Source organism: Scyliorhinus canicula, chromosome 19 (assembly GCF_902713615.1).
Source record: "Scyliorhinus canicula chromosome 19, sScyCan1.1, whole genome shotgun sequence".
NCBI lineage: Eukaryota > Metazoa > Chordata > Chondrichthyes > Carcharhiniformes > Scyliorhinidae > Scyliorhinus > Scyliorhinus canicula.
This window is the reverse complement of record NC_052164.1, coordinates 43981244-43999265: the sequence shown is the minus strand read 5'-3', so window position 1 is coordinate 43999265 and position 18022 is coordinate 43981244. Positions and strand designations below refer to the sequence as shown.

The 18022-nt window shown below is 47.0% G+C and overlaps 1 protein-coding gene across 1 annotated transcript in view; it reads right to left on the bottom strand.

Moving 5' to 3' along the window:
* LOC119953848 (vesicle-fusing ATPase) overlaps positions 1-18022 on the bottom strand; it is a 303368-nt gene that overhangs the window by 127582 nt on the left and 157764 nt on the right. The window contains exons 13-14 of the mRNA XM_038778413.1: positions 4242-4337; positions 1733-1889 (exon numbers count right to left, since the gene is read on the bottom strand). Of these exons, the coding sequence (XP_038634341.1) occupies positions 1733-1889; positions 4242-4337 (253 nt within the window). The remainder of the gene's footprint in view (positions 1-1732; positions 1890-4241; positions 4338-18022) is intronic.

Here is an 18022-nt window from a genome sequence, read left to right as displayed (position 1 = left end):
TACACTAAATTTATAAAAAATTAGTCTGAGGAAGAGCACAGGGATCTTTGGTGATAATGGATTTGAATGGTTGATTGACCTTTCGTGCTCTTCCATTCCCCTGTACTGTGCCTGAACAGCGTAATTTCTTAAGTAACAGTATATGGAGGTACGTGGGATTATGCTTTCAAGCAACAGTACAACTGGATGGACATTTGGCAGTGTGTTCCCATTTCAGATTTGGTCTCTACTGAAGTCAGCATGAGAAAATACCATCAGCAAAGCAGTACTGAAAAACATGCTTAAAAACAAATGCAAATAGGTTACGAGAAGAATTTCTATCATTTTGCCAGTGGGAAATTCTATTCTTAACGGGACACGAAACTCATTCGATTCAACCCAGCAAACCAGGGACACAACAGATCAGCTTGCTGCATCCAGACCAGTTCAGTCCCAATTGATCTTTTACAAATTTACCTCGGTCAGTGCAACAGAGCTTAGTGTCCGTCAAGCTCAATTCCCTTCTCAACAAGACTAGAGTACAGGGAGAGAAACTGAACAAAGGAGCTGAACAATCAGCTGATAATCAACATTTAACATGTACAAAAGAATGATGTTGAATTTAGGAACGCTGGGGTACATTCATGGTCATCAAGTTGGATGTTTCATCACAAGACGTAGAACGCTCCACCCAGTCAAACCGCCTCACCGCCACATCTAACATTTTTATAACTAATAAACAAATGTGGAAAAAAAATGAAACAAAAAGGCATTTTTTTATGTCTCCATGATCTTTCTACCTAATTATTTGCAGCCGTGTCCAGATTAATCACTATTTCCTGGAGACTCCTTCGGTCAATTCTTTAGGTTGGCAACAGGAGGCAACTTGGTGTTCCCTGCGGTCTGATTGAATTGAATGGATCTTGCGCATGAGTGAAGATGGTTCTGTTCACTAAGGCAGCACTTGTTTTAAGCAGTCAATTTTATACCTTTAACTACATGGACATCTGTGAATTGGCTAAAGCCCCTGATTCATTTTTTAAAGTTTTAAATACACCAGTAAATAGTCAAAACTTGAAATTAGATTGAACAGTTACCCTTAATTACTCGTCTGGAATGTTGTCCTATTCTCAAGTGGACATAATACCTATTTGATAAAACCTAGTACACAGGGCATGTGACAGATCTACAATCCAGATTCAACCCCAATTCAGCTTTCACAAGTCTAATTCAGTCTGGAAACACCAGAGATTAGCCTCTCTGTCAGGCCCAACTATTTTCCTTAAGATGGCAATATTATATTAAAAAAACATTTTAAGAGAAATTTCACAAAAGATCTCTAAATCAGAAGTAGATAAGCTTCTTAACCAACAGCAGCCAAACTCCACGATTGTTCCCATACCCAGGAGCCTTTTCATAGGTGGACAATTGCTAGCCTGATTTAGAGCCTCCTAACCGGGACTGGTTAAATATAATGAAAGGTATCCGGATAGTAAATCTCATTAGATGCAAATATCTTGCTGGACATGGAACTCGGCATTCAGAGACCAGACCTCTGGTCATCTGTTCCTCCAAGTGAACACTAAGTATCGAATGCAGGTCCCTCATGGGAGTGCCAGAGCAGAGGTGTTGCCTTCGCTTGCCAGGACAACCGAGAACTACAACACTGATCAATTTTTTAAGAAAGGACAAGTGCTCATCTTGCGGATGCCCCCTTGATTTCCTACCCTGTCCCGCAGGAAAATAGCCCTACCTTCCAACAAGACGCTAACGAGTGGAGTGCGTTCACTGTTTTTGGTTTGCTGGACAAGCAACTCTCCATCATCTAGGGCCCGTGTAACTGGATCGCCCCACACAATGATTCCATTCATGATATAGCTGTCATAATCTTCCTGGTTTATGCCAAAAGCCTGCGAGAGAGAGTTGAGAAACCATGTCACAGCTGTATTTCTGAAAATCAACACATGCCTGAACGTCAACGTGACAAATTATTTCATGCAAGTCAGCCAATATTATCCAAACACATAGTCTAACTTCACAGGGGAGGATTGAACATCATGAAACCTTTCAGGAAGTTACTTAGTTTCAATAGGTACTGTGTATGACCCACCTAACATGTCCCCAGCACTCTGTCTCTGCTGGTTATTCGACTTCTCCAAATGGGAGGGTAAGTGAGTGACTTGCTCAAAACTCTCCACACTAATCATGCTGTGAACCTGCTGCAAGGTGGCGTGCCACATCAACACGGGCAGCACGGCAGCATTGTGGATAGCGCAATTGCTTCACAGCTCCAGGGTCCCAGGTTCGATTCCCCGCTGGGTCACTGTCTGTGGGGAGACTGCACGTTCTCCCCATGTGTGCATGGGTTTCCTCCGGGTGCTCCGGTTTCCTCCCACAGTCCAAAGATGTGCAGGTTAGGTGGATTGGCCATGATAAATTGCCCTTAGTGTCCAAAATTGCCCTTAGTGTTGGGTGGGGTTACTGGGTTATGGGGATAGGGTGGAGGTGTTGACCTTGGGTAGGGTGCTCTTTCCAAGAGCCGGTGCAGACTCGATGGGCCGAATGGCCTCCTTCTGCACTGTAAATTCTATGATAACCCCGTGGGCAACATATAACATGTTTGCTCAATCCCTTACCACAGTGACAGCGCAAGTCAAGAGCTGGGCAGAATAAAGGAAAGAACAAGAAACTGCACTTGTCCCCCATCTTTCATAGTGATGTCCCATGCTGGTTCAACAGAATGAGCCACCTATAACTTCTTCAAGGATCAATAAAACACGCTTGATTCATGGCCGCCATGTGGCACTTAGAATGGAATAATTCGCTGGCCACAATTCCACGTAGGTCAGGTTTTTAAAAAAGTTTGAAATAGCTTGATTAAATTTTATTTATATTTTAATCACTTTTTGGGAAAGGTAGAGCCAAAAAGAAACCTTCAGCAACAGCACTCAATGATTCAAGATGCTTCATTGTTCCAACATTGTAGTATTCCAAGTGACATCACACCATTCCTTTTTCTTACAATCCCTGCAGAGACTGATAACGGATAATGTTTAAAAAGAAATTCCAACTTACAGTTAAAAGCGAAAAAGGATGTCACAAAATGTAACTTTTTAGGATTTTTACTGTAACAAATGGGTAAAAGCACTTATGATTAAACACTAACTTTCTTTTTGTGGTCAACTTATACTTAAAACTACAAAATTTTCTCTTTTATACTTATACGTGCACTCTCTATGGAATTACTGTCTTTACAGCAAACTGTCCATTGTTGTTTCCAGATTCGAATGGGTTCACATTTCTCCATTTTGAATAGTAACTTTGAGAGACCACCTTCAGGTGCTTCATTTAGTTTTTGCAGAGTTTCCTAAGTCTACTAGCGCTAGTAAAGCCTGTCCCAATGATTATTCCCCTTTGCCACATCAGGACAAATCTCCCAGAATCCCGAGATGGCTGTGGATGCATCTCTTCAATTAGAAACTGTCTCCCTCCCTCATCTAGCTGCAGTCATTTGTAAAGCTAAGCAGCTTCTTCTTACTGCTGTCCCTTGCTGTCTGTGATATTCATTGATTTGTAAAAAGGTCTGTGGCCAAATCACAACAATGGCTTCCTCCTCACTCTTCCTCATGACAACGTGAAACAAATTAGCATTTTTACCTGGATGCAAGGCTAATTAGCTATCCTTGACACCAGTTCTCTTTCATCTTAAAAGTAAATCGACAGTTTATTGCACAATCGTTTACTACCTGATACATTCAACTCCTTTCTGGGAATTTAGTAGACTCGGCTCTATTGTGCCAGTAACAAAATCTGGGTCTCCCTTTGATCTTTACCCATCCCCGGCCTGTTGTCATGTAAACTTCAGAATAGGTCACATTACCCCTCCATTTTACCTTGGTGTTCCTAATCATAATCTTGTAAACCTCAGAATTGTAACATGTTCTGTATCAATGACTTGTGTTAAAACAAAACAAAAAATGACTCCATGTGGTACAAACATAAGCAAAAAGAATTGATGAAATGTCACCGGAAATATTTCCTTGATGAGGACATTATTCACAGTACAAAAAACATAAAATTAGACCCGGTCCCAACTCACAAACCAGACATTCAAATATAAACAGAGCAGAGTTTCAACAATGCTGTTGAATCCAGTTCCAAATCACACCAGCTTTGAATGGACATTGAATTTACTTTAGTCTGGAAAGAGTGCCTTGGAATCATAGAACCATTGTGCTTCAGTGCACATATCAAATACTCACAGGTTTAATATCATTTTCCAGAGATGTCAGGAAGTCTCCCCTCATTACTTGCATTTTCTCAGCTTTTTCCATGTCAACTTCCACTTTGGTGGCTGCCTAACAATGGGATGAACAGTAAACAGCAAATTCAACTCATTTTGTATTTAAAGATATGATACATCCAAGAAAAATAATCCGACCTCCGTTTCTAACTGGCCAATTTCACAGTAAAAAAGAAGAAAATTGATCCCGTACCCTATTCAATACCAATCATGCTTTCAGCTCTGAAGAAGTCTTGAAAGGTTAACTCTCCTCCGATGCTGCCAAGCCTGCTGGGGTTTCCCAGCATTTTCGGTTTTAATTTTGTGCTTTCAGTCCCGGGTGATTAGGCTGTCGTTGCATTAGCTTTGTTACATTTCTTCACATCCTCAGATGGCGGTGTAGAGGTAAGAAGCCCGAGAGAAAATACTTCATGCACAGGATCCAACCAATTCATTTTGTAACAAAGCTCAAGCGAGAGATTATTTTCTTTCAATAGGTGAAGCATTCGGTAACTAATTCTTACGACAGCACCCATTTCAAACCCCAATTTGATTCCACCTGCATAGTTCAAGGAATACTGAAAGTACCTTGGTACGTCACCTAAGCGATCACTGCTCATTTGTGATTCCAGTAAATGTATTTCTAGAGCGCCTTTCACGACCTCAGGCCATCCAAAAGTATTCTATAGTAAGTAATTTTGAAATGTGGTCACTGCTGCATTATAGCGAAATGTAGCAGCTAATTTGCAAACATTAGGTCCCACAAACAGCAATGACCAGATATTAGGTTTTAATGATGTTATTTGTAAGGGACGGCACAGTGGTTAGCACTGCTGCCTCATGGCGCCGAGAACCCGGGTTCGACCTCAGCCCCGGTTCACTGCCCATGTGGAGTTTGCACATTCTCCCCGTGTTTGCATGGGTCTCCCCCTACAACCCAAAGATATGTAGAGTAGGTGGATTAGCCACACAAATTGCCCCTTAATTGGGAAAAAAGAATTGGGTACTCTAATTTTGTTTTTAATGACGCTATTTGTGAAATAAATATCGTATATTGGGAGAACTTTGAATAATGCCATGGCTTAAAGGGAACATACGTATCATTTGTTCATGTGGTAGCCAAAAGACAATATCTCTGACAGTGCAGCATCCTCTCAGAGCTGCACTGAAGTGTCAGCTTAAACTACGTACTCAACTCTCTGGAATAGGCTTGAATTGATGTTCTTCTGGCTCCAAAGCAGAATGCATCCACTGAGCTAAGACCAGAATAGGAATCACATTGGAGGAGGAGGAAGAGAAATTAAAGAACCATGAGAGGCATCACAGCCAAGACTAATCCAACACTTGTTTAATGCCAATATTTGTAGGAATCACAAGGCAAGTGACTAAGACTTAATCGTCCCTGCTAACTTGGCAGCTATCAGCGATCAAACCAAGGAAATTCACTGACCTTTGACTAAGTAGCCCACAAACATTATACCCACTGAACCATCAACAGGCTGGGCAATTTCAAAGGAGGCATCACATTCTTTGAGTAAATATGTCCTCACTCAATATTTAACAGCTTCAACGGATAGAGAGTCAAAGCTCTGGTCATGTTCAACAGCCCAGTGGTTAAACAGAATATGACGTATACATTTAAACCATTAGCACCTAATGCTGCCATCCTTACAGCTCTAACTATAGTTTCATGTATTGGCAGCACTCATTCACCTGCGGATGGCCAAAACAAACTCCCAAGATAGATTCCTCCATAGTCCACACCTTACACATTCAACTACATTTACACAAATAGAGCCCCAAAGGGTAAGACTGTCACCCAGACTAGGATAACCTGACCTTTAAGCTCCATTAGATGATCAGTAATACATGCACTGAATAGCCTGAAGCAGGACTTCTCTCCGATCCCATAGGACCGAGCTTCTCACCTTGGTTCAAACAGCTGTCCATGCACACAATAACAGCTCCCCGGGGACCCACAGAACACAAAAGACACTTAATGTATTGTTGTGCAACAGATACTTGGGGCTGTAAGTAACACTACTTTTACAGCATCAAAACGAGTAGTGCCCTCTGGCACCAGGCCTGGTGTTTTAAACACTTGTACCTGCACTGCCAAGCATAGGCTACTCTACAGCTAATCCACACTCAAATCACCCGTCTTTGTTTAATGTCTCTGAATGCAAAGTAGCTGCTCTGTTATATGTGATTGAGAGGTACTTGGATCTAACATTTCAAATCTTTAAAAAACATTGAAATTGCTGGGCATGTTAAAAAGGTCATTTTCCTACAACATTTGAAAAGCAAAATCAAAAGAGGAATTTTCTAATATTGAGCTCCCAATGTTAGCCTTCAGTAATCTGGCAAATACAGTTCCTTCTCTTTTAGGTGCACTTGTATTTGATAACAGGCTGGTTCTAGCAATGTGGAACAAACTGCCACCTGAAGTGGCCTAGCTGGTATTCTGCAGAAAAGCAACTAGGGTGGGGCGGCATGGCGGCACAGTGGTTAGCACTGCTGCCTACAGCACTGAGGACCAGTGTTTGAATCCCGACCCTGGGCTACTGTTCGTGTGGAGTTTGCACATTCTCCATGTGTCTGCGTGGGTTTCACCCCCACAACCCAAAGGTGTTCAGGGTAGGTGAATTGGCCATGCTAAATTGCCCCTTAATTGGAAAAAAATAATTGGGTACTCTAAATTTTTTTAAAAAGCAACTAAGGAGAAAATAAATGTGTTTTCGGGAACGTCTACAGCCAAAGAATAATTTTTTTTCTTAAAAAGCAGTTGCAAAATGAATGGCAATGAATTTGATCGCAAAAGCACAGGTTTTACCAATCAGGTCAACGAAAAGGCTGAAAACTAGGCCCTCTCAATAAACAGTTGTAGCAAACCTGTTTACATTGCAATTAACGCAAGCTGCACAAGATCCACAACTTGGGAGCAGGCTGTGCAACCACCTCACTGAAACCAAGAGAAAAGAGATTTGACATTGGCTTATGGGAGCAGCACCTCCACATGTTCCAGAGGTCGGCACTTCAGATGGTTGTGCCCTTCAGCTACCCAGGCCCTAACTTTTGAAACATCTCCCTACACCGCGGCCTCTCTAGCTCCCTCTCCTTTTTAAGCCATTCCTTAAAATCTACCTGTACACACCCTAATATCAGCTTGGCTCTGTGTCAGATTGTTTATGATCCTGTGAAGCGACTTGGGAAGCTTTATGAAATCAAGTTTTCTATACAAGTCTTTAATTGTTACATTTGGAGGCAACAATGCTATATTATGAACTTCATCAGCGTCAACAAAATTGGACTACCAGGGAGGAGCAACAAAACTAGAGGCCCCACCTAACCCCATGAGGGTTGCTGTGCCTCACTCCTTTTATCTAAAAATGTTTCCACCAAAAGCACTGTGCATTTGTGTATTCTTCAAAGACTTACTCAACTCCCCCAAGCAATTTGAGGTGCTTGGGAAGTTTGAAGAGGAGCCTGGAGCAGCACAACATTTGAATGGCAGCCCACACAACCAGCTTTAGTCCTGAGTTGAGTTCAAACTCTCAACCTTCAGGTTCAACACCAGCATGCCAGCAACTGGTCAAATACACAACAGATAAACAGACTGCGTTTTCGATCCATTAGTTTACATTCCTCTGATAAAACTTTCCCCCCATTTGTGGTTCAAAAACAAGTTACTGTGCCTGAAGCATTGTTAAACAAAAGATGTAATGGCACAAGAAGCTGGGTGACATTTAAGATACCAACACAATTAACAATTGTGATATTTTGTGTAAGTTCTTCTCTGACCAGAACTCGTGAAATGGTTAACAATATCAGTGGGAGGGCGTCACGGTGGCAAAGTGGTTAGCACTGCTGCCTCATGGCACCAAGGACCCGGGTTCGATCCTGGCCCTGGGACATTGTCCGTGTGGAGTTCACACATTCTCCCTGTGTCTGCGTGGGTCTCACCACCACAACCCAAAGATGTGCAGAGTAAGTGAATTGGCCAGGCTGAATTGCCCCTTAATTGGGAAAAAAAATAATTGGGTAATCCAAATTTATATAACAACAAAAAGGGAAAAAAACAATATCAATGAGAAAAGCATGATGTAACTATAATGATGCCATTATTTGTTTTTAAGTTGCTATTCTGAGTTAACAGCACTAATTTACACAGTTAATAGCACAAAATAAGCTCATACGACAATTTAAATATAAATTATTAGATGCGTGCAAAACAAGCAGAACATCAGAGGTGAAGCACAGGAAAAGACCTCCCTGAATGTTTAAAATTTGTCCTGGAGGACATGGCATTCTGCAGTTTCATCCTCCATACTTGCTCAGACTAGTTAGAGGAACAATGGTGCAGAATGTCAAGGGGCAGCATTGTCAAAAGGTTAAACTGTATGGTGAAATCCCCATAACATTTTCAAAGCACCAGTACATGCAAATGGACTTTCAGAACTGCATTTAAATTGCTGTTCAGCTGACTTCCGGTTGCGGCTATGCGGAGCTAAGCCGCACGTTCGGCAGCTCCCGCTATTTAAGGACTTTTGGACCGATTTGAGGGCCCCAAACGGCGCTGTTTCGATGAATCCCGGTGGGGGAAGGTGTCTAGAGGAGCTTTCCCCATAATTTATGGTGCTCACCCGGAGTGGGGCAAAGGAAAAAGCTGCAGCAGCTCCCCAAGAAAAGCGGGGGAAGAAGGACAAAATGGCGGCCGGCGGAACACCCGAGGACTGGTGGAAGTGGGCGCAGGAGCAGCAGGCCTCTCTTCTGCGCTGTTTTGCGGAGCTGAAGACTGAGTTGCTGGACTCCCTGAATGCAACTACCAACAAGCTGCTTGGGACCCAGGCGGCCCAGGTGGTGTCTATTCGGGAGTTGCAGCAGCAGGCCGCTGAGAGGGAGGAGGAGGCCGTGGTCCTTGTGGGGAAAGTGGAGTTGCACAAGGCACTTCACAAAAAGTGGCAAGACCGCTTGGAGGAGCTGGACGTTCGCACAAGGCGAAAGAATTTGAGGATCCTGGGCCTGGCGGAGGGGCTGGAGGGGTCGGATCTCCCGGCGTATGTGACCACGATGCTGAGCTCGTTGATGGGAGCGGGGTCCTTCCATTTGCCCCTGGAGCTTGATGGAGCTCACAGTGATGGCCAGGAGGCCCAAGGCAAATGAGCCCCCGAGGGCGGGGCTGGTGCGGTTCCATCGATTCAGCGACCGGGATTGTGTGCTGCGCTGGGCCAAGAAAGAGAGGAGCAGCAAGTGGGAGAATTCGGTAGTGAGAATCTACCAGGACTGCAGTGCGGAGGTGGCTAAGCGGCGGGCCGGGTTCAACCGGACGAAGGCGGTGCTTCATGCCAAGCAGGTCAGGTTTGGAATGTTGCAGCCTGTGCGCCTGTGGGTGACATACAAGGACCGGCACCACTACTTTGAGTCCCCGGAGGAGGCGTGGGCCTTTGTACAGGCAGAGAAGCTGGACTCAAACTAGGGTCTGGGGACACGCTATGGCCGTTACTGTTTTCGCTGTTGCTGTTCTTCAATTTGACATGTGTGTTTTTTATGCTGGTTTTCTTATTACTCTGTTTCCGGGTGGGTTTGTCTGTTGGGTATGGTTGTGGGTTATGTGGGGAATGTTGGGGGTTTGTGTTTTATATGTTCTCTTCTGTACGGGGCTGGGGGTTGGGGTGAAACTGGATTTTGGGGAGCTGCGTCAGAAGGGTGGGGTGTGGCAGCGTGAAAGCGCAGGCTTTCCTCTGGTTTCCCGCGCTGCGGGGCGGGGGGGCGGAGCTGGCGGTGGGGGCATGGCCTCTACTGGTTTTCTTTACCGCGCTGAAGCGGTGCCAAGGAGGTGTGGCAAGAGGGGGATGACCCCATGCCGGGAGGGGATGGATTTTGGCGGGAGCTGCCGGGGTCAGCAGAAGTCAGCTGACTCACGGAAGTACTATGAAGGGTGCGTCGCGGCTAGGAGGGGTCCAAGCCTGAGGGGGGGGGTGCATACCGGGTTGCTGCTGGAATGTCCAGGAAGGAGCTGGTGTGGGCCAGGGGGGTAGAGGAGAGGCTTTATCGCCATGGGGAACGGGTCGGGCGGGGTGAGCTGGCCTGGTGCGAGCAGTCGATAAGCTCTGGCTAGCCGGCGGGGGAGGGGGGCGGGTTGCCCTCTGATCCGGCTGATTACCTGGAACGTGAGGGGGCTGAATGGGCCGGTTAAGAGAACCAGGGTATTTTCTCATCTGAAGGGGCTGAAGGCGGACGTGGCTATGCTCCAGGAGACCCACTTGAAGGTGGCGGACCAGGTTCGTCTGAGGAAGGGGTGGGTGGGGCAGGTTTTTCACTCAGGATTGGACGCGAAGAACCGGGGGTGGCGATTCTGGTGGGGAAGAGGGTGGCGTTCGAGGCGGCTGAGGTGGTGTCGGACAAGGAGGGCAGATATATTATGGTGAAGGGTAGGCTGCAGGGAGAGAAGGTGGTGCTGGTTAATGTATATGCCCCGAATTGGGACGATGCTGGCTTCATGAGGCGCTTGTTGGGCCGCATTCCGGACTTGGAGGCAGGGGGCCTGATCATGAGGGGAGACTTTAACACAGTTCTGGATCCCCCACTGGACCGGTCCAGTTCAAGGACGGGTAGGAGACCAGCAGCAGCCAAAGTACTGAGGGGATACATGGACCAGATGGGAGGGGTGGCTCCCTGGAGGTTTTGGAGACCGGGAGCGCGGGAGTATTCCTTTTTCTCTCATGTCCATAGGGTTTATTCCCGAATAGACTTTTTCGTCCTGAGCAGGGGATTGATCCCGAGGGTGCAGGATGCCGAGTATTCGGCCATAGCGATTTCAGACCATGCTCCGCACTGGGTTGATCTGGAGATGGGGGAGGCGGGGGACCAGCGTCCGCTCTGGCGCTTGGATGTGGGGATGCGGGCTGATGAGGAGGTGTGTAGGAGGGTCCGGAGAGGTATTGAGGGGTATCTGGATACCAATGACACGGGGGAGGTCCGGGTGGGGATGGTCTGGGAGGCTCTCAAAGCAGTGATCCGGGGGGTGCTGATCTCCATCCGGGCCCATAGGGAAAGGAGGGAGAGGAAGGAGAGGGAGAGACTGGTGGGGGAGCTCTTGGATGTGGACAGGAGATACGCGGAGGCACCGGAGGAAGGGTTGCTGGGGGAACGGCGCAGTTTGCAGGCCAAATTTGACTTGACCACCAGAAAGGCGGAGACACAGTGGAGGAGGGCGCAGGGCGCGGTATATGAGTATGGAGAGAAGGCGAGCAGGATGTTGGTGCATCAGCTCCGTAGGCGAGATGCGGCTAGGGAAATTGGTGGAGTGACGGAAATGTAGTGCACAAGGGGACAGAAGTAAATGGGGTCTTTAGGGACTTCTACAAGGAACTGTACCGGTCGGAACCTACGATGGGGAGAGAGGGGATGTTTCCCAAGGGTTCAAGAGGAGCTGGTAGAGGGGCTGGGGGCGCCGATAGAGTTGGAGGAGCTAGTCAGGGGGATTGGACAAATGCAGTCAGGTAAGGCCCCGGGGCCGGACGGGTTCCCGGTGGAATTTTATAAAAAGTATGCGAACCTGGTGGGCCCCCCGTGGTGCGAGCCCTCAATGAGGCATGGGAGGGGGGGGCTTTGCCCCCGACGATGTCACGGGCACTGATCTCTCTGATCCTAAAGCGGGATAAGGACCCCTTGCAGTGTGGATCATACAGGCCTATCTCGCTCCTCAATGTTAACGCCAAGTTGCTGGCGAAGATCCTGGCCACCAGGATAGAGGATTGTGTGCCGGGGTGATACACGAAGATCAGACAGGATTTGTCAAGGGGCGGCAGCTCAACACGAATGTGCGGAGACTGCTAAATGTTATCATGATGCCGGCAGTGGAGGGGGAGGCGGTGATATTGGTGGCGCTGGACGCAGAGAAAGCGTTTGATAGAGTTGAGTGGGGGTACCTGTGGGAGGTGCTGGAGCGGTTTGGATTTGGGGAGGGATTCATCAAATGGGTGAGGCTGCTCTACGCGGCTCCGATGGCGAGTGTAGTTACAAATGGAAGGAGATCGGAGTACTTTAGGCTCTACCGTGGGACCAGGCAGGGGTGCCCCCTTGCTCTTTGCACTGGCGATTGAACCTCTGGCTATGGCGTTGAGGGAGTCAGGGAGATGGCGGGGTCTGGTGCGGGGTGGGGAGGAACATCGGGTATCGCTGTATGAGGACGACCTGCTGTTGTATGTGGCGGACCCAGAAGGGGGAATGCCGGGGGTAATGGAGCTGTTAGCGGGATTTGGGGGCTTCTCGGGCTATAAGTTAAATTTAGGCAAGAGCGAGGTATTTGTCGTGCACCCGGGAGATCAGGAGGAGGGAATTGGGAGGCTCCCGTTTAGGAGGGCAGTGAAGAGTTTCAGATACCTGGGGGTGCAGGTGGCCAGGAGTTGGGGGACTCTCCATAAGCTTAACTTCACCAGGCTGGTGGAGCAGATGAAGGAGGAATTTAAAAGGTGTGACATGGTGCCGCTATCGTTGGCGGGTAGAGTGCAGTCCGTCAAAATGATGGTTCTCCCGAGGTTCATGTTCTTCTTCCAGTGTTTGCCCATCTTTATCCCTCGGCCCTTTTTTAGAAGAGTGACCAGCAGCATCATGAGCTTTGTTTGGGCGCATGGGACCTCGAGGGTGAAGAGGGTCTTCTTGGAGCGGGGTAGAGATGGGGGGGGGCTGGCGTTACCCAATCTCTCGGGGTACTATTGGGCGGCCAATGTGTCGATGGTGCGCAAGTGGGTAATGGAGGGAAGGGGGCAGCATGGAAACGGATGGAGAGGGCGTCCTGTGGAGATACAAGCCTGGGGGCCGTGGTAACGGCGCCGTGGCCGCTCCCTCCCACGAGGTATACCACGAGTCCGGTGGTGGCGGCTACCCTCAAGATTTGGGGGCAGTGGAGGCGACATAGGGGAGAAGTGGGGGGCTCGATGGAGGCTCCGTTAAGGGGGAACCATAGGTTCGTCCCGGGGAACATTGATGGGGGATATCAGGGTTGGCACAGTGCGGGCATCAGACAGCTGAGGGACCTATTTATCGACGGGAGGTTTGCGAGCCTGGGGGAGTTGGTGGAGAAATTTGGGCTCCCCCCGGGAAACATGATCAGGTATCTGCAGGTAAAGGCATTTGCTAGACGGCAGGTGGAGGGATTCCCTTCGCTTCCCGCGAGGGGGGTGAGTGACAGGGTGCTTTCGGGGGTCTGGGTCGGAGAGGGGAAGATATCTGATATCTACAAGGTTATGCAGTAGGTGGAGGAGGCGTCAGTAGAGGAGCTGAAAGCTAAGTGGGAGGGGGAACTGGGGGAACAGATCGAAGACGGGACATGGGCTGATGCCCTGGAGAGGGTTAATTTTTCCTCCTCGTGTGCGCGGCTTAGCCTCATCCAATTCAAGGTGCTGCACCGGGCCCACATGACTGGGACGAGGATGAGTAGGTTCTTTGGGGATGAAGACAGGTGTGTCAGGTGCTCGGTGAGTCCAGCGAACCATGCCCATATGTTCTGGGCATGCCCGGCACTGGAGGAGTTCTGGAAGGGGGTGGCGAGGACGGTGTCAAGGGTGGTGGGATCCAGGGTCAAGCCAGGATGGGGACTCTCGATTTTTGGGGTTGGGGTGGAGCCGGGAGTGCAGGAGGCGAAAGAGGCCGGTGTGTTGGCCTTTGCGTCCCTAGTAGCCCGGCGAAGGATTTTGCTACAATGGAAGGATGCAAGGCCCCCAAGCGTGGAGACCTGGATCAGTGACATGGCGGGTTTTATTAAGCTAGAGAAGGGGGGGGGGGGGGCTCTCTTTCTCTCTCTCTTCTCCTAGTGGCCAAACAGGTTTATCAAGTTAGCAGCTCAGCTGTAAAGATCCAGAAGCTCAAACTGGGTTCAAACCAAGTACCTGGATCACTGTCACAACTGTAGTTCAGGTGCAACAACTGACCTCCACATACTTCAGTTCAATAACATCTCACCTTCTCACAGCGCCTTCATCACAGTAAAATATCCCAAGGTACATCACATGAACTGACAACATATGACACCAAGCAACATAAAGGGATATTAGGGCAGGTGACTACAAGCTTGGTCAAAGAGGTAGGTACCATAGAATGACCAGTGCAGAAGGAGGCCATTTGACCTATCGAATCTGTACTAACTCTCCGAAACAGCACTCTACCTAGGCCCACTCCCGTGCCCCATCCCTGTGAACCCGTGTCCCATCCCTGTGAACCCGTGTATTGATCAAGGCCAATCCACCCAACCTGCACATCCCTGGAGACTAAGCGTTCAGCATGGCCAATTCACCCAACCTGCACATCCCTGGAGACTAAGCGTTCAGCATGGCCAATTCACCCAACCTGCACATCTTTGGACAGCGGGAGGAAACCGGAGCCCCCGGGGAAATGCATGCAGACATGGAGAGAATATTCAAACTCCACACAGTCACCCAAGGCTGGAATCAAACCACTGTCCCTGGAACTGTGAGGCAGCAGTGCTAACCACTGTGCCAGCATGCCGATCAGGTTTTAAGGAGTGTGGTTAAGAAAGAGAGAGCAGTCAGAGATTTAGGGAAGAAAATTAATAGCTGGATATGGTCTTGCTGGATATGGATGCCTATTTTCCCATTACCTGTTTGTCAAGTATTTTCAGATCATTTTAAAATTTAAATTGCGTGCATTGTGCTACCAACAGTGTAAAATCAGTGCTGTTAACTTAGAATCGCAACTCATACAAATAAAGACGTCATTATAGTCATATTATCCTTCTCCCACTGGCATTGTTAACCCTTTCACTGTCTCTGGTTAGGGAGGCACTTTTACAAAGTATCCAAATTATTAATTGGTGCCAACTGTTTATCTCTTTGCTCAGTTTCTTATGGCACAGCATCTTTCGTTTAACAATGCTTCGGACTTAATGACTAGTGTTTTTTTTAAACTTACAATTTTTTATAAACTTGAATTCATAATGTAATTGCAACTGACATTGGGGTATCACAGTGTAATGCCCTACACTGATCAACAGCCTGTCAAACAGAAGTACAGAACATGACCATTGCTGGAAAAAAGAAAGGGTCACACTGTTGAAACTTTTCGTCAGGACATATTTGCGAAAATACCAAATGTAAAGGGAACAACAATGGACATGGGCATTTAAATTCTACCATTCATGATACGGTAGCACATTGGTTTGCACTGTTGCTTCACAGCCCCAGGGTCCCAAGTTCGATTCCCGGCTTGGGTCACTGTGTGGAGTCTGCACGTTCTCCTTTGTTTGTGGGGGTTTCCTCCGGGTGCTCCGGTTTCCTCCCACGAGTCGTGAAAGACGTTCTGTTAGGTAATTTGGACAATTTTGAATTCTCCCTCTGGGTACCCAAACAGGCGCCAGAGAGTGGCGACTAGGGGATTTTCATAGCAACTTTGTTGCAGTGTTAATATAAGCCTACTTGTGATAATAAAGATTATTATTATATAGTCAGACCATCAGGACATGCAGCAATCAGCTTAATGTTTTCCTAAATCAAAAAACAGAGTGCAAATCATTATACACTCAAACATCAACAGGAAATTAAAGCAAATAGAGCAAAAGTTAGTGAATTCATGAACATATTCTCACTAGTTCAGCATGCTGTGCCAAATTCTATTGCTAAGGGGCAAACTCCAACTCTACAAGCAAGTAATTGCAAGATCCCATTTAAATAAGATGCACTGACTCATCAAATGGAAAATGGCTGTTAATGTAGCATTGTGCTAAAATGAAGTGCTATTAAAGCTTTATTAGACAACCCATCTTACAGGCAGGTTGCAGTGCCAAGAATCAAAGCCAATCTCAAGGTAATGATGTTTCCCTCCTTAAAATGAGGTGTCATCACCCCCTCCCCCTTATGGTGTGGCTTGACAATCACAGAAACCCTCTAACAAATTGTTTAATATAGCTTCAAAATCATATAATGTAGCTAGGGCGGGGAAACAGGCAATAGTAGAAAAAAAATGGGAAAAATCGACAAAAAGGAAATCTAGACGTGCAGTAACGCTGAAAAATGAATAGGATTATAGGCTGAACATCCAAGGATGGACACAGTGCCCCCTGCTCCTCCCATTGTACCCCAATAAAAGCAGCTTTGACTGATCTGTTCTTCCAATTACATTTCTAATCCCCCATTCCCAGTTGGATCGCTCCTGAACCTCCCTGTTAGAATTCCTTCAGTTGAGCTTCAGTACTTCTTGGTACCCTTAAGACCCTAATTTAAGTCATAATATCACTGCAGCACTCAAGGAATTAATCATGCCATCATCATCCAACACCATTCCTACATCATGCAGCTCAATGGGACATGGGGCGGCCTCCAGTTGCTACATATCAGACAAAAAACAAGGAGAACAAGTTCCAGTGTCTTTCGTGAAGTCAGGTCCTCAAGCATTCAGGTAAAGCTCCTGCAAAACCAACTACAACGGACTGGACATAGTGTTCATAGGGTTGAAAAGTCAACCACAGTTATCTCAACTCTCAAATGGCCAGTGCTCCAGGGAGGACAAAGAAAAGGCGAAAAGGACATCCTAAGGCTCCCCTTGACCACGGTGGCATTGACAATGACTGGGAGGAGTTTGCTACCAATCGTTCAGGATGGCGACCACCTTGGCTGCCCCACGCTTCATGTAAAAATATCTTAATGATGAGGCAGAGAAGAAAAATAAATCCTATACTCTGGATCTCACTACCTGGGGGAGGGGGCAGAGAGAGAAAGAGAGACTGCCGCGTGTGCCTAATAACCTGCGGGTCTGGATTTGGCCTGTTCAGCCACATGTACACCCATGGCAGAAACGCACGACCGTGAGTACGTCATCCTTGAATCGAGGGACAGCGATAAGAGCCTACCAGAATGCAGGCGGTGTATTTTCAGCAATAGCTTCTCACCATACAGTCACCTCTAAGGTCTCAGATCTCACAAGCACCATTAGTAATTATTTTTGAAAAAAGTCTATTTGTCAGTGACGTTATGTGCAGGTGATAACAATTTTCTGATTATACATAGCTCCATCTCTCCACTGTTGTGATGGAACTATGACGGTCTCTGTACACGCAGACTGCTTGTTCAGCAACACTTCCTGGATCAGTCACAATTTCTTCCACCTCAATTTTGGGAAGGTTTAAGCCATTGACAACAGCCCCACCGAACAGTTTTACTTCTTTACCACTGCCTCTAGCCATTCCCTGAACAGTTTCTCAGACTAAACCAGAACCCCTGTTTCTTGTTTGGCATGGAGTATGTTTTAACAAACACATCCTAATCAATAATTCAGCTTACTTCTACAACTTGGGTCTACCTTCAAGTAGACTACTGCCCCAGAATCCTCCTCAACGTTTCTCACTCCTCCAGACACTATTAATGTATAGGATCTCTCTTCCTGGCTTCCCACCCACTACTCCTTACCAAAGCTCAGTCATGCACAACCTAATTTTGCCCTGTTTGTACATTATTGGCATCCTTGCTAACATACATTGTACTGGGGACAGCGAACCATTCAATTCAAAGTTGCTGTCCTGGTTTATAAATCAATGCAAGGTTACATCCCATTCATCCTGACCTTCCCATCCAGCTGATATGCTCAATAAAATCCATTCTCTCACCTATAAATTGGCCCTACCTTCATCACAACATTGATGATAGACGGTAAAGCAATACCAAGCTGAACACCAATCTCCAGCTCATTCAACATCTTTAATTCCTTCGATCTAGTGTGTGTTCATCTCGATTAATCTCTCTCCACTTGTAT